The sequence below is a fragment of the Leucoraja erinacea genome, chromosome 14 (assembly GCF_028641065.1).
Source record: "Leucoraja erinacea ecotype New England chromosome 14, Leri_hhj_1, whole genome shotgun sequence".
Lineage (NCBI taxonomy): Eukaryota > Metazoa > Chordata > Chondrichthyes > Rajiformes > Rajidae > Leucoraja > Leucoraja erinaceus.
This window is the reverse complement of record NC_073390.1, coordinates 1,626,401-1,643,780: the sequence shown is the minus strand read 5'-3', so window position 1 is coordinate 1,643,780 and position 17,380 is coordinate 1,626,401. Positions and strand designations below refer to the sequence as shown.

Below are 17,380 nucleotides of genomic sequence, written 5' to 3'. Positions count from 1 at the left end.
CAACCATAACTGTGCTTAATCCTGCACTAACTCCACATCCACACACATACTGCCAATCTGACATACTGGATAATTATCAAACTTAATGACCCAAGAACACTGAAGCAAATTGTAAAGTGCCTGCTGCCATCCTAATTTGAAACAGTTAACTCAATGTCAAAAAATGTAATTACAAATGCAAAAGCATTTCATGGTGGCAAAGACAACCAAACCCTCAAAGCAGTGGGATTAAGGTGTGGGCTGGTGGTACAACCATTGAATGACAAGGTAGATTTTGTGCAGTATTTTGAGGAGTGATGTGTAATGGGATAAATTAAAGACTGAGATAGGTGAAGATAGACACAAAATGCTGGAGTAACTCAGCAGAACAGGCAGTGTCTCTGGATAGTAGGAGTGGGTGATGTTTCGGGTCGAGATCCTTCTTCAGATGAAGAGATGGTGAAGAGATGGCTACTGAATGAGAGGTGAGGGGAAGGTAATGTAAATGAGGTAGGGATGGGGGAGCATGGATTCAGCATCTACAAAAGTGGAGCGTATGTGATGGATCTGATGCGGTCGACAGTCGATGAGAGTGTGGAGAATTACCTTGAGGGGGGAGGTGAAGATCAAGGGACAATAGGGACCCAGCGTGGGGGAATCACTGTGGTGGGGTGAGGGACAAAAGGGAGAGCCTGCGTGATTTACAACGTTGTCAGTGGCGACGGTGGCTGCTATTTATCTACATTGTGTATGCAAGCAAAGAATCTCACTGTGCCTAGTCACGTGTGACAAGAAAGTATTCCTATTCCTATTCCTGCACACACTAGGGACAATTTTTACATACACCAAGCCAATTTGAAACTAGCCCTTAGATAGAGCTCTAGGGGCTAGTGGAGCCAAGAGATTTGGGGAGAAGGCAGGCACGGGTTATTGATTGGGGACGATCAGCCATGATCACAATGAATGGCGGTGCTGGCTCGAAAGGGCCGAATGGCCTCCTCCTGCACCTATTTTCTATGTTTCTATGTAATTAACCTACAAACCTGTACGTCTTTGGAGTGTTGGAGGAAACCGAAGATCTCGGAGAAAACCCACGCGGTCACAGGGAGAACGTGCAAACGCCGTACAGACAGCACCCGAGGTTGTGATCAAACCCCGGTCTCTGGTGCTGCAAGCGCTGTACGGCAGCGACTTTACCACTGCGCCACCGTGCCGCCCTTGTGCAGAAGCTTTATTTGTGAGTTGTTTCTACTTATGCCATTCATTAATACTAGGGTGATCCAGGATCAGTGAAAGAAGGAGAGTTACTTGGTAATGTGTGGTGGGGTGGGGTGGGGGTGGGGGTGGGGTATGGGGGGGGGGGGGGGTGGTGGGGGGGGGGGGGGGGGGGGGGGGGGTGGGGGTGGGAGGAGGTAACTTTTAAATCACTCCCTGCTACGGGAGACCCGACCTTTTCTTTGTCGGGTCTCCGTTGTCGTTGGGGCTGCAACATGGAGCGGCCTCCAACAGAAGAAGACCGGGGGCTCTGGTGCCGACTACTCACCTCACCGTCGCGGAGCTGGCCGAGTCCAGAGCGGGTGGAGCGGTGGTGGAGCGCTGCTGCGGCCCGACCTCCGGAGATTCGGAGGCTGCAACTGTGGGTCTGGCGGACGGCGGCACCGGGAGCCCGCGGGTCACTGGAGGGAGACCGCTTTTCAGGGCTCCCGCAACGGCGACTTCTCCCGCCCGAGTTGCGGGGTCGAAGAGCTCCTGGAGCGGGGCCTAACATCACCGCCCCGCACGGCTTGGAATGGCCGCGGGACTCTGCGAGCGCACGCCGGGGCTCCAACAACAAGACCCGGTGTGCGACCTTGCATCACCCGGCGTGGCTTTAATGGCTGCGGGACAATCGCCATCGCCAGCCGGGGCTTTGACTTTGACTCTGACATCGGGGGGGGGGGGGGGGGGGGGGGGGGGGGGGGGGGGGGGGTGAGTGCAGTGGAGAGATAAGTTTCTTTGGCCTTCCATCACAGCGATGTGATGGATGTTTATGTAAATTATGTTGCGTCATGGGTCTATTTGTTTGTAATGTATGGCTGCAGAAACGTCATTTCGTTTGGACCACAAGGGGTCCAAATGACAAATAAATTGAATCTTGAATCTTGTACCTTGAATCTTGTCAATGTAACGTTATGAACACTTTGCAAAAAGCAGTTCACCGGCAAAGGTCAGCATTCATGGTGTGAAAAAGCCAGAGGGCAGAAATTGAAAGTAGAAATAAAAATAGATGCCATCATCCTTAAATAAAAACAAAAGGTGCTGATAATGTTCAGCACAGGCCAGGCAATGGAAAGAGAAACTGTGATCATGTTTTGGATCAAAAACTCCAATTCCGATAAAGAACCTTCAACCCAAAACATTCCATAAATGTTGAAGATCGACACAACATGCTGGAGTAGCTCAGCAGCACAGGCAGCAACTCTGGAGAGAAGTCTTGAAGAAGTGGCTTGGCCCAAAATGTCACCCATTCCTTACCCCCAGAGATGCTGCCTGTCCCGCACATTGACTCCAGCATTTTGGTTCTATCTTTGGTGTGTAACCAACCAGCATCTGCAGTTCCTTCCTGCACATTCCACAAATGTTACTGAGTATTTGCTGCAATTGCTGGGGTGAAGCATAAAACCTGGAACATATCTGAGGTGAATGTGGAAATGTTGGGCAGTGAGGCATTGGGGGGAAAAAAGTTACTTGGAATAACGGGATTAAACCAGGCTAGGGCAGTGTACACTAATAACTCAGACAACGGATTAATCCTGGAATTTCCTGCTTTTTAAGGCTGGGTGGAAAATGAATCGACTGAGGTTTAGAAAGTTTTATAATTTGATATTTTATCAATAGCAACAGGCATTTCTTTGGTGTATGTGTATGGTGAAGTTATTGCCTTTGGATTCAATATATCTCAGAGGCTTATTTTGATTGAATTTTAATATTTAATATGAAATGTTATTAAATCCATGGCAGGCCAGCAACATTATCATTGATGTCACTTTTTATTGACTACATCCAGGAGAAATATTAGTTTGGAAGGTCTGCAGAAAGGGTGATACATTGGGTAATATGTTCCTTGTTTATAAAACTGTTTAACTTAAACAGCAGGAAGATCTTTGTCCATCCTTAACAGATTTCTTCAATTGGGTCAGAGTAGAAAACCCATGACAGCAGGTGAATTTGACTATTCACGTCACTTCTGCAAACTGTGAAGAAATACCTACAGTTTTCATTGTACTGATTTCTTGTAAACATGCACTTCTTAGGATAAATCTTTGGTAAAATGGGAAAATTTTGAAGAAAGTTGCAATTATAAAAATAATATTTTATTCAGCGTTTATATTTGTATTGGAAAATAGGCAGAAAAAAAACAAATATCCCTGAAATAGGTACAACTAAATAAAAGTTTGAGAACTGATGGGGTAACTTGTTACAAGCTGTACCAATGAAACACAATGCTCTATCTACCAGTGTGGCAATGTTAGTGTGCAGCTTTGCTGGCTTTTGATTACTGAATCTTGCTCAAATAGTAGGGTGGCACAGTGATGCAGTGGTAGAGTTGCCTTACTGGGCCTGAGACTCAGGTTCGATCCTGACTACGGGTGCTGTCTGTACAGAGTTTGTACCTTCTCCCCGTGACCTGCGTGGGTTTTCCCCGAGAACTTTGATTTCTTCCCACACTCCATAGACGTAGAGGTTTGTTGGTTAATTGACTTGGTATAAATGTATAAATGTAAAATTGTCCCTAGTGTGTGTAGGATAGTGTTAATGTACGGGATCACTGGTCGGTGCGGAATCGGTGGGCTGAAGGGCCTGTTTCCATGCTGTATCTCTAAATTAAACTAAACTAATACTATGCTGAGTACTGCAAGAATATAGCAGTCCCTTTAATTGACAAGTTTGAAGTACCACCCCAGTTGCACCAAATTCATTTTTGATGCAAGACAGACACAAAAAGCTGGAGTAACTCAGCGTCTCTGGAGAAAAGGAATAGATGACGTTTCGGGTCAAGAGCAATCTGGTCCCTACGGTACCTCTCACAAAACTTGACCCAGAGCCCCAGATGCTTTTTTTCCCCTCTCTTTCCATTTAATGTGTGAACTCTTTGAGAAAGCCCATTGATGCCTGTAATGGCAGTGGTAAAATAAACCAAGACATCAGACTTTACATGTTTATAATATAGCCATGATGGCTTCCCTCCTATGGGAAGAACCAATGTCCTGCACACCATAATGTTAGGACCAGGTGTCCACTTCAGTTCTTTCTTGCTTTTATAACCATATAACCATATAACAATTACAGCACGGAAACAGGCCATCTCGACCCTTCTAGTCCGTGCCGAACACATAATCTCCCCTAGTCCCATATACCTGCGCTCAGACCATAACCCTCCATTCCCTTCCCATCCATATAACTATCCAATTTATTTTTAAATGATAAAAACGAACCTGCCTCCACCACCTTCACTGGAAGCTCATTCCACACAGCTACCACTCTCTGAGTAAAGAAGTTCCCCCTCATGTTACCCCTAAACTTCAGTCCCTTAATTCTCATGTCATGTCCCCTTGTTTGAATCTTCCCTACTCTCAGTGGGAAAAGCTTTTCCACGTCAACTCTGTCTATCCCTCTCATCATTTTAAAAACCTCTATCAAGTCCCCCCTTAACCTTCTGCGCTCCAAAGAATAAAGCCCTAACTTGTTCAACCTTTCTCTGTAACTTAGTTGCTGAAACCCAGGCAACATTCTAGTAAATCTCCTCTGTACTCTCTCTATTTTGTTGACAGGCAGTGACTACATTTAGGTCTGGGGAAATTGCACTTGAGGAAAAGTGAGCAGAGGTCTTACATACTGAACTTTCAGACAATAACTTCATTTGGAAAACTGAGACCTATTCTATTCCTTTGAAACCACGTGCGGTATCTGTGACCATGGTGCAAATTGGGCTTCGACAGAGATCGTATTATCAAGAGGAAAGATCAACCAGAAAGCATTCAAAATCACAAGGACTCTCCTGTGAATGATTGTGTGCTTTTGGATCATGTGCATCTGAGCATTGTCACAGGAACACCACAGTTTCTATTCAGCGGCAGTGATGTTCACTCAGTAAGGCACCGATTCAAAGTGGCAGTCAATATGATATGTGATAGATCACTGAGGTGTTGGAACGGGAACCCACTGTGGCAGACACAGCCTGTCAACTGGAATTATTTAAGATACACAATGAACAAACCTGAGAGGCTTTGAAGAAGTTATGTTTTTCATGTTTCATTTGAAGAGCTGCTGGGATAATGAAAATTGCTAAACTTTTAAGAAGCAATTGTGGTCGCCCAACTGTAAAATGTTCTTGTAAGACAGGGACGGTGGTGTTAATCAACAATGACAAAAATATTTCCTTTACTACAAACTTGACCACAAATCCACTGCCTCCCATAGTTACCTTGACTACACTTCCTCCCATCCTGCCTCTTGCAGAGATGCCATCCATCCCTCCCTCTCAATGTCTCCATGTTCTCCAGAGATGCTGCCTGACCCGCTGAGTTCCTCCAGCACTTTGTGTCTTTTTTTTATCTCCATTTCCCCAACTTTGCTTTACATGCTTCCAAGATGAGGATTTCCATTCTATTCATTTTCTTCTTTCTTCAGTAAACATGGTTTCCTCAATGGCGTTGTGGATAAAACCCTCGCCCATGTCTCTGTGGCCCGCAGTGCTGCCCTCGCTCCCCCTAGCCCGTGACAGACCAAGCAAGGAGTTCCCCTGCTCCTCAGCTTTCCCTCCACCAGGCTCTGCACCCAATACGTCATTCTTCAACCTTTCCGCAAACTTCAATGTGATCCCACCACCAATCACATCTTATCACCCCCACCCTTTTCCTCTTTCCCCAGGGACCGCTCCCTCCGCAACTCCTTGGTTCACTCATCCCTTCCCAATCAACCCACCCCTTCTTCAGATACTTAGCCCCACAACTGCAGGAGATGTAACACAAGTCCATACATGGGTGGGTTTAAAGTAGATTGGCAGGGCCTGGGGTTTCTATGCGGGACTGAGGAAGGAGAGAGGCTGGTAGTTGGCATAGATGGTGATGAAAGAAAGTTCAGTAGACAGAAGAGGCAAGAGAATGGCAGGGAGTGAGGAAGCACATTTGGTTTCAATTGCACTTAATTTAATTATTCTTATTGAATGCAAGACGGCTGACTGGTAAGGCAGATTAATTCAAGGTGTGGTTAGTACTCATGACGGGGATGTTGGTGCCATTACAGAAACCTGGTTAAGAGTTGGACAGGATGGGCAGCTTAAAGTACCAGGGTTCAGATGCTTCAGGAGCCAGAGAGGTGAGGGTAAAAGAAAAGAGGTGTTACTTTATTGATTAAGGGGGATGTCACGCATTGATCAGAGACGACATTACTGATGGTTCATCCAGTGAGGCTATATGGGGGGAGCTGAGAAATAAGAAATACGATGATCATCTTATTGGGAGTATACATCAGACCCCCCCAATTAGTCAATGGCAATTAGAAGAGCAACTATATGCCAGGAGACTGCAAGCAGCTGTGGGTCAAACAAGGTTGCCGTTGGGGATTTTAACTATCGGAATTTGTGAACTGTCTTCAGGAGAGTTTCCTCCGGCAATATGTAGAGGGCCCCAGACGGGAGAGGGCCATGCTTGATCTAGTCTTGGGAAATGAGGAGGGGCAAGTGGATGAAATGTTCATGGATGAACTGTTTGGGCCCACCACTGTGCAATTAGCTATAAGATAGTTATGGATAAAGACAGGATAAAGAGTCCGTGAGTTAAAATTCTAAATTGGGGCAAGGTCAACTTTGAAGGTATTAGACAGGAACTCACTCAAGTTGATTGGAGCCATTTGCAGGAAAAAGAATGTCTGGAAAGTGGGATATTTTTGAAAGTGTTAAACCAAGCCATGCATGTTCCTATTTGACTGCAGGGCAGAGAGGTCGGTATAAGGAAGTTTGGATGATGAAAAAAATTGAGTCTAGTCAAGGAAGAGGCATGGGGCAGGAAGAGGCAGCTGGGATCAAGTGTATCCATGGAGGAGTTTCGTGGAACAGATTAGCATGCTAAAGAAGGAAATCAGATGTGGAAAAAGGGGACAGGAAATAGCTCTGGCAGATAATATTAAGGACAATCCCAAAGTGGGCTTTCTGTACATTAAGGGAATAATGATAACAAGAGAGAATAGGAATTCCCTGAGGAATTCCCTGAGGAATTGACAGTCAGCTCTTTGTAGAGCCACAGGAGATGGGCAAGGTCCTCAATTAGTATTTCTCCTCTGTTTCTACTGTGGAGAAAGACACAAGGACCGGGGAACTTGGCGCAGTTAATGGAAGTATGTGGAGGGCAGTCAGCATTATGGCCAAGGTGGTGCTGAAGGTCCCAACACATATTGAAGTAGAGAAATTACACTTGAACAGTGACTCAACCATAGGAGATAATGCCATACACGGAATAACATTCCTTCCTAATCATCGGCATGGCTGTCAAAGAATCAGGAACCAACAGTGAGTGGGGAATTGGTGAGGATGATTACATAATATTGGATCTTCTTCGGGCAATTTCATAGAACATAGAGAACGGGAATGGGCCCTTCAACCCACGTTGTTTGTGTCCAACATGATGCCAACTTAAACTGATCTCATCTGAATGTACATGATCCATATCCCTCCATTCCTTGGATAGAAACATAGAAAATAGGTGCAGGAGGAGGCCATTTGGCCCCTCGAGCCAGCACCGCCATTCATTGTGATCATGGCTGATCGTCCACTATCAGTAACCTGTGCCTGCCTTCTCCCCACACTTCCATGTGTCTATCTAAAAGCCTCTTAAAACGTCCCTATCATATCTGCCTCCACCTGCACCTCTGGCAAAGCATTCTAGGCCCCCACCAATCTCTGTGTAGAAAACATTGCCACACATTTCCCCCTCTCACTTTATAGCTATGCCCTCTAGTGTTGGACATTTCCACCCGGGGAAAACGTTTCTGACTGTCCACTCTACCTATGCCTCTCGTAATTTTACATACTTCTATCAAGTCTCCCCTCAACCTCCAAGTTTATCCAACGATCCAATGAAAATGAAGATAGACACAAAACGCTGGAGTAACTCAGCGGGACAGGCAGCATCTCTGAAGAACAGGAATGGGTGAGACCCTTCTTCGATCCGAAATGTTACCCATTCCTTCTCTCCAGTGATGCTGCCTGTCCCGCTGAGTTACTCCAACTTTTTGTCTATCTTGGGTTTAAACTAGCCTGCAGTTCCTTCCTACCAATGAAAATGATTCAAGTTTATCAAACCCCACCTTGTATCTGGAACCCTGTAATCCAGGCAGCATTCTGGTTTACATTCTGGTGAACCTCTTCTGCACCTGTCCAAAGCCTCCACATCCTTCCTGTAATGGGGTGACCAGAACTGCATGCAATATTCCAAATGCGGCCTAACCAAATCTTACGGAACTGCATCATGAGTCTTATGCCCCTAGCATTGTAGGTTATAATGCCATACGCCTTCTTTACCACTCTACTGCCCCCTTCAGTGAGCTATGAACCACGACTCCAAGATCCTTCTGCACATCACTGCTGTTAAAGGTCTTGCCATTAACTGTATAGTCCCCCTTTACATTCAACCTCCTAAAGTGCATCACCTCACACTTGCTCAGATTAAACTCCATCTGCCATTTCTCCACCCAATTCTGCAGCTGATCTATATCTCACTGTGCTTTCTGACAGCCTTCCTCACTGTCTGCAATTCCTCCTATTGTGGTTATGTCAATAAACCTACTCACCAACTCATCAACATTTACGTCTAGTTGTTTAAGAAGGAACTACAGATGCTGGTAAATATGTTCCACCATTTATGTCCAGACCTTGGCTTTGGCTTTTCTGCTCGAGCCTGTGAACATGATGAGATTCAGGTCCTTCCAAGACATGATCTGCACTCATCTACCCCTTCTGTAAACTTTCCAGCGTTAAGCTCACAATGTGTTTTTCAATGCATCAACTCTCCTCAAAACCTGCAGATAATTCACAATCTCTTTAAATAGTGTTGATATAATGCTTGTTCCTGCTATTAAGACTTTTCTTTTTTTGTCGAGTCTACACAGGGTGTTAATTGCACATCTGTGAATCAGTTTCACAGGGGAGTCTCAATTAGATGTTGCACCTAGCATGATAAAGGCTATGTGTTCTCCACATGGTTTAAATATCAGGTATTAAATACATAGACATAAGATTTAAAACTACATTTTGTGCCTGAACACTTTGGCGTTTCAATAACATTTGTGTGAAAAAAGGAATACGATTCACAATCTTAGAAAATCAAAACATTATGTTGGAGCCTTTTATGCTTAAAACCCCTGTCCCACGGTACGAGTTCATTCCAAGAGTACTCCCGAGTTTGCCCTGATTCGAACTCGGAGATTTACGGTAATGGCCACTCGTCGGTACTCGGGGCTCTCGTGGACATTTGTCATCATGTTGAAAAATCTTCACGAGTCTTCCCGTGCTTACCTGCCGTTAGCGAGTCTCCCCGAGTACCTGCCGTTAGCGCTAAGAGACGTCCCCGAGCTCCGACGTACCCGCTACGTTCATTCTCCGTGCTTACCACGAGTTTGATTTTTTTAATACTTGGGAGAGCTCTTGGAATGAACTCGCACCGTGGGACAGGGCTATCAGTTAGTTACTGTTAGTATATTATAGTATTATAGATATTTCTAGTTGTATCATTTTGAACGCTTGGGGGTGGGATTTTGATACGTAGATGGGCGTGACTTACCTTGAACTAAGCGATACGACAGGGTGTGGTCAGATGAAATGGGAGCTGGCACACAACAGTTTTTACCAGTTTAGATAGCAAGAGCGGAAAGCTACAATTTGTATAAGACACTCCTTTGTATTTACAACTACTTCAATAAAGAATCTGGGAATTACGACTGGAAGATCCGTTTTTGTTATCGTACTTCGTGAGTTCGATCCACTCTTCCCTGCCACTGACAATGGAAACATGTAAAATTGCCATTACACATGAACATGCATGTGTTGGGTTAATCAAATTGATGCCAAATATTGGAAGAATTTGTAACATATTTTGCAGGACGATCTAGACCCCAATCAGTCTCACCAGTTCCTACAGATGGACCATTGAAGGCATCCTATTGGGATGCATCACAGCTTGATACAGAACTACTCTGCCCAAGTCCACAAGTAATTACACAGAGTTGTGGATGCAACTCAGTCCATTGCGCAAACCAGCCATCCTCCCACCAACATTTCATCCCGCCATTCAGATTCAGATACAGAATCACATTCATTGTCACATGCACCAATTAAGATACAGTTATAGTTGAGCTATCATGCAGCCATACAATTAAAAGAACACAACACAATTGTGTTCACAAGTGATCAATAAAGTTCAGTCAGTCTTCCTCCTTTTGTTCACCCCTGTTTGGGCCTTGATTCTCCGTAGTCGCCACTACGGACGGCTCAATGTACAGGCCCTCTTGTCGGGATGATCGAAGCTCCGACGTCGGGACGGATGGAACACAATCTGTGGCTTGGAGTGCCCGAATCGGCCACTTTCTTACTGGAGACTGCGGCTTCTCGATGTTATAGGCCGCAGGCAGGCCAGCGGTCGGAGCTCTTCTCCGGCGATTCCCAGCAAGGGATCCCTGGCTCCGGGATGGTAAAGTCCGCTCCACGCCCGCGGCTAGAAGCTCCGCAGACCGTGGCTTCACGATGTTAAAGTCAGCAGGCCGGCGGTTGGAGCCTTTCGTCCTGCTCCGTGATGGAAGTCTGCGCCGCGCCAAGGTAAGTGACTGGAAGCGGTTTCCCCCTTCACCACCCCCACATAAAAATATACTGAGAGACATTAACACATACATTTAGACATACTAAAAAAACAAAAAAAAGTCGTAATGACGGACACTGTTGGCAAGGCTGCCACACGCGGCCCCACCCGATGACCATGGCTGATCATCTCGTTCTTGTTTTTTCCCCATATCCCTTGATTCCTTTAGCCCTATGAGCTAAATCTAACTCTCTCTTGAAAACATCCAGTGAATTGGCCGCAACTGCCTTCCATGGCAGAGAATTCCACAGATTCATAACTCTCTAGTTGAAGAAGATTTTCCTCATCCCAGCCCTAATTGGCCTTCCCCTTATTCTTAAACTGGTTCTGGACTCCCCCAACATCGGAAACATTTTTCCTGCATCTAGCGAACCAGTACCACACTTAGTAGCAAATTGGATATGGGAGCAAAATAAGCATTATGGCATAAATATATGTATGGCTGATTAGTAAGAAAGTAGGTGGAGCAAAAAGCATTTAATTTAAACTGGGGAATATTAGAGAGGTTTGATGTATCCAAAAATAGAGCCAATATCACAAAGCCTCCGATAAGTGCACAGCTGAGAATGCAGGGTCATAACACAATCTACGATGATCAACAATAACATACAAACAATGTAAGGTTATAAGTATGCATATTCATGTTTGCTCTGTTATATTAAGGGCATGTATACAAGCTGAAAACTGGCCTCTATAAATTCCTGCATGCGATTCTGGGCAAGGTGTAGATGGCAGAAATAGTCAACTCACGACAGTTTTCATCAGCTCTCCTCAAAATCAGGTCTCATTGCACCTTTGTTCAAATATGATTATAACATCCACCTCCCGACACAAGGTCTTGACCCAAAACACTGACAATTCCTTTCCCTCCATAGAGGGGTAACTTTTTCACTGTGTGGTGCGTGTATGAAATGAGCTGCCAGAGGAGGTAATTGAAGCAGGGACTATCGCAACATTTAACAGTTAGACAGGTACGTGGATAGGAGGGATATGGGTCAAACGCAGGCAGGTGGGACTAGTGTAGCTGGGATGGAACGGCATCTGCACGTGAAAGATTAGTTCTTACTCAGAAGTTGTTAAAGATAAATGAAGCTTTGATATTAAAGTTTGGCTATCCAATCTTCCAGCCGTAAAACAAAGCTGGCATTCCCTTTACTTCTCCCAAATGCTTTTATTCTTCCCTTTAGCTTCAGAATATCTGCTTTATATTGAAGCATATCTGCTTTATATCGAACAGAATATTGTCTATTGTCTATTGAATCTTGGATGGTATCACATAAGTGACATGAAACCACAGGCTGCTAACCATCAAGTAATTTCTTAAAATCTACAAATAAAACCTGGACTCTTTGAAAGTTTAGATTCCCTGATGTACTCGATTGCTTGAGAGAGGAGTAAGTGGGAAGTGTACTTACTCCAGGTGGCCCCAGCCGAGCTCGGGCAGGTATGGGAGTTTCTTGATGCGGATGATGCTGTCATACACTGAAGGCTGTAGGCTCTGGGAAACTGCGTTGGCCAGGATGACTGCGATCATAACTGGCAGGATGTGGGAGATCTGTCCCGTCAGCTCAAAGACGATTACTGAGGTGGAGATGGTGTGGGTCACCGCTCCCGACAACGCCGCCGCTCCTGCGGAGAAGAACTGTCAATGAACAACCTGGCTCACACCTAATCGGCACATTTTGGCACATTAGGTCACAAGGTCATAAGTGATAGGAGTAGAATGAGGCCATTCAGCCCATCAAGTCTACTCCGCCATTCAATCCTGGCTGATCTATCTCCCCCTCCAAACCCCATTCTCCTGCCTTCTCCCCATAACCCCGACACACATACTAATCAAGAATCTATCCATCTCTGCCTTCAAAATACCCACTGACTTGGACTCCACAGCCTTCTGTGGCAAAGGATTCCACAGATTCACACCCTCTGACTAAAGAAATGTCTCCTTATCTCCATCCTAAAAGAACGTCCTTTAATTCTGAGGTTATGACCTCTAGTCCTAGACTCTCCTACTAGTGGAAACATCCTCTCCACATGCACTCTATCCAAGCCTCACTATTCTGTATGTTTCAAATAGGTTCCCGCCTCATTCACCTAAACTCCAGCGAGTACAGTCCCAGTGCCAACAAACGCTCATCATAGGTTAACCCACTCATATCTGGGTCTCGACACGAAACCTCGCCTACTCCTTTTCTCCATAGAAGAAAAAAAAAGAAGGGTCTCGACCTGAAACGTCACGTACTCCATTTCTCCATAGATGCTGCCTCACCCGCTGAGTTTCTCCAGGATTTTTTGTCTACTCATATCTGGGATCATTCTTGTAAACCTAATTGGCCTTCTATCAGCCAGAGTATTCAGTACAGACATTGGAAGGTCATGTTGGGAGATCCAAAAAGCTGGAGTAACAGCGGGACAGGCAGCATCACTGGAGGGAAGGAATGGGTCGAGACCCATCTTCAGACTGGTTAGGGAGAAGGGAAACAAGAGATATAAAGGGTGATGTGGATAGATAAAGAACAATGAATGAAAGATATGCAAAAAAAGTAACGATGATCAAGGAAACAGCCATTGTTAGCTGTTTGTTGGGTGAAAATGAGAAGCTGGTGCGACTTGGGTGGGGGAGGGATTTGCCGGGGAGAGGGAATGCCGGGGCTACCTGAAGTGAGATAAATGAATATTCATACCACTGGGCTGTAAGCTGCCCAATGACATATGAGATGCTGTTGCTACAATTTGTGTTTTGCCTCCCTCTGACAATGGAGGAGACTGAGGACAGGAAGGTCTGTGTGGGAATGGGAGGGGGGTTAAAGTGTCCAGCAACCGGGAGATCATGTTGGTTCACGCGGACTGAATGAAGTGTTGCGCGAAACAATCGCCCAGTCTATGTTTGGTCTCAACGATGTATAAGATCCCACATCTCGAACAATGGATACAGTAGATGAGGTGCAAGTGAACCGCTGCCTAACCTGAAAGGACTGTCGGGATCCCTGGACAGAGTCGAGGGAGGAGGTATAGAAACAGGTGTTGCATCTTCTGCAGTTGCAGTAAAAGGTACCTGGGGAGGGGGTGGCTTGGGTGGGAAGGGATGAGTTAACCAGGGAGTTGCGGAGGGAACGGTCTCAGCGGAAGGCGGAAAGGGGTGGAGATGGGAAAATGTGGCTAGTGGTGGATCCCGTTGGAGGTGGCGGAAATTTCGGAGGGTTGTGTGTTGTAAGCGACGGCTGATGGGGTGGAACGTAAGGACTAGGGGTCTCTGTCTCTGTTGCGACTAGGAGAGGGGGAGCAAGGGCAGAGCTGCGGGGTACCGAGGAGGTATGAGTGAGGTCCTCATCTATGATGGAAGAGGGGAACCCCTATTCCCTAAAGAATGAGGAGATCTTGGATGTCCTAGTGTGGAACACCTCATCTTGGGCAAAGATGCGGCGTAGACGGAGGAATTAGGAGTAGGGGATAAAGTCTGCAGGAAGCAGGGTGGGCAGGCGTGTAGTTGAGATAGTTGTGGGAGTCTGTGGGTTTGTAATAGATGTCGGTCAATAGTCTATTTCCTGTGATGGAGACTGTGAGATCAAGAAAAGGGAGGGAGGTGTCGGAGATGGTCCAATTAAATTTGAGTGCAGGGTAAAAATTGGTTGTGACGTTGATGGTCCCCGAGTTCTGCATGGGTTTATAATATGTTGGTGAGGCCACTTTTAGAGTATCATGCTCAGTTCTGGGCACCATGTTAAGGGAAAGATGTTGTCAAGCTGGAAAGGGTACAGAGAAGATTTACGAGGATATTGCCAGGATTGGAGGGTCTGAGATATAGGGAGAGGTTGAGTAGGCTGGGACTCTATTCCTTGGAGCGCAGATGAGGGGTGTGGCGGATCTTATGGAGGTGTGTAAAATCATGAGTGGAATAGATTGGGTAGATGCACAGAGTCTCTTATCCAGAATGGACAAGGTGAATGGACATTTAAGGTGAAGGTGAAAAGATTTAATATGAATCTGAGGGGTAACCTTTTCACACAGACGGTGGTGTGTGTATGGAACAAGCTGCCAGAGGAGGTAGTTGAGGCTGGGAATATCCTAACGTTTAAGAAACAGTTGGACAAGTACATGGATAGGACAGGTTTGGAGACATATGGACCAAACGCTGAGTATAGAAGTTGGGATGTAATGTTAAAATTGTACAAGGCATTGGTGAGGCCAATTCTGGAGTATGGTGGACAATTTTGACCGCCTAATTATAGGAAGGATGTCAACAAAATAGAGAGAGTACAGAGGAGATTTACTAGAATGTTGCCTGGGTTTCAGCAACTAAGTTACAGAGAAAGGTTGAACAAGTTAGGGCTTTATTCTTTGTAGCGCAGAAGGTTAAGGGGGGACTTGATAGAGGTTTTTAAAATGATGAGAGGGATAGACAAAGTTGACGTGGAAAAGCTTTTCCCACTGAGAGTAGGGAAGATTCAAACAAGGGGACATGACTTGAGAATTAAGGGACTGAAGTTTAGGGGTAACATGAGGGGGAACTTCTTTACTCAGAGAGTGGTGGCTGTGTGGAATGAGCTTCCAGTGAAGGTGGTGGAGGCAGGTTCGTTTTTATCATTTAAAAATAAATTGGATAGTTATATGGACGGGAAGGGAATGGAGGGTTATGGTCTGAGCGCAGGTATATGGGACTAGGGGAGAATATGTGTCCGGCACGGACCAGAAGGGTTGAGATGGCCTGTTTCCGTGCTGTAATTGTTATATGGTTATATGGTTAGGTGAGGCTAGTGTAGCTGGGACATGTTGGCCGGTGTGGGCAGGTTGGGCTGAAGGGCCTGTCTCCACACTGTGACTCCAAGACTCTAATTGGCAAAAATGGTGTTGTTTGCTCTTCCTTCTGCTGCAGCCAAGGATAACGAGCGCACGTATGAAATGCCTCACCTACAACAGCGTATCCTCCAGGTACAATACGATATGTACTTCCATCTGCATGGATGCCATCGGGAAACCAGGCTGCCATGCTCTCTCCGACCAGGCGACCAAACGCAGCTCCTGAAAAAGAAGCCAAGACGATTAATGTGAAACAAATAGTCGTATTGGGCTGGAGGAGGGAATTGTGTGCTATTTTGTACGATACTCGTACCCTGCTGTATCTGGCTCTACTCAGATAGGCACAGACTCAAATGAAAACAGCTCCTAGATCAATGGTGCATCTATGGAACAAGTCGATGTATTGAAGACCTTCATGGTGCACAACAAAAAACACATTGGGTTCTACCCGAGTGTTTCCAGGTGGGCACTGTTAAGGCCTTCAATAAACCAGTGCCTCTCTAAAGTCCGATACAAGGTATGTGTGTAGCACGAAATAGGACAAACTTCCCTCCTACATGGACTAACAAAACACAATGGACTTTCTTTTGTTCAAATACAGCACTGAAGGATAATTCAGCTGATTTATACTCATACAGATTTCTAGGGTGCAAAAACAGGCCCAACTTGCCCACACGAGCCAACATGTCCTGTCTATACTGTTCCCACCTACCTGTTTTGGGCCCATATCCATCAAAACCTGTCCTATCCATATACCTGCCTCAATGTTTCTTAAATGTTGCCATAGTCCCTGTCTTGACTACTTCCTCCAGCCGCTCGTTCCATACACCTACAGCCCCTTTGTGTGAAAAAGCTGCCCCTCAGGTTCTTATTAAATCTTTCCCCCCCTCACCTTAAATGTGTATCCACTGGTTCTCGATTCCCTTACTCTAGGCAAGAGACTCTGTGTGCCTACCCAATCTATTCCTCTCATGATTTTGTACACCTCTGTAAGATCACCCCTCATCCTCCTGTGCTCTAAGGAATAGAGCCTTAGCCTGCTCAACCTCTCCCTATAGCTCATACCCTCGAGTCCTGGCAACATCCTCGTAAATCTTCTTTGCATCTTTCCATCTCAACATCTTTCCTAAAATATGGTACTCAAAACTGAACACAATATGTCTTATATAACTGCACCATGGCCTCCCAACTTTTATACTGAATGCTCTGACTAATGAAGACCAGTGTACCAAAAGCCTTTTTGACCACCTGTCTGAAGCCACTTCCAATGAACTATGCACCTGTATTTCCAGATCCCTCTGTTCTACAACACTCCCCAGAGCCCTACCATTCACTGTGTAGGTCCTGCCCATGTTAGTGCTCCCCAAAATGCAACACCTCACATTTTTCTGTATTAAATTCCATCAACCATTTCTCAGCCCACCTGCTCAACCGATCAAAATCCTGCTGTGATATTTGACAACCATCTTCACTATCTACAATGGTCATCTGCAAACTTGATTTTCTATGTACAAAAATTGTTTGACACGAAGGATTGACACAAATTTCCTGCTTTGACTGATCCAAAGTGCAATGTTGCACCTTAAAATATTCCTTCACAGTAATTATATTCAATTTGAAATTGTAGAAAAGAATAATCAGAAGAATTGACATCAGATGCAAACAAAATCAGTGGCTGTCAGGTTCTAAATATCTGCAAAATCATTCAAATACAGCAA

General features: G+C 45.4%; 1 protein-coding gene across 2 annotated transcripts in view; it reads right to left on the bottom strand.

Annotated features, from left to right (window-relative positions):
- The window catches only part of LOC129703182 (chloride channel protein 2-like), a 496,183-nt gene that overhangs the window by 131,790 nt on the left and 347,013 nt on the right, over positions 1–17,380 (bottom strand). For both annotated transcript variants that reach the window (XM_055645357.1, XM_055645358.1), the window contains exons 14-15: positions 15,774–15,884; positions 12,281–12,494 (exon numbers count right to left, since the gene is read on the bottom strand). In XM_055645357.1, coding sequence (XP_055501332.1) covers positions 12,281–12,494; positions 15,774–15,884 — 325 coding nt within the window. The remainder of the gene's footprint in view (positions 1–12,280; positions 12,495–15,773; positions 15,885–17,380) is intronic.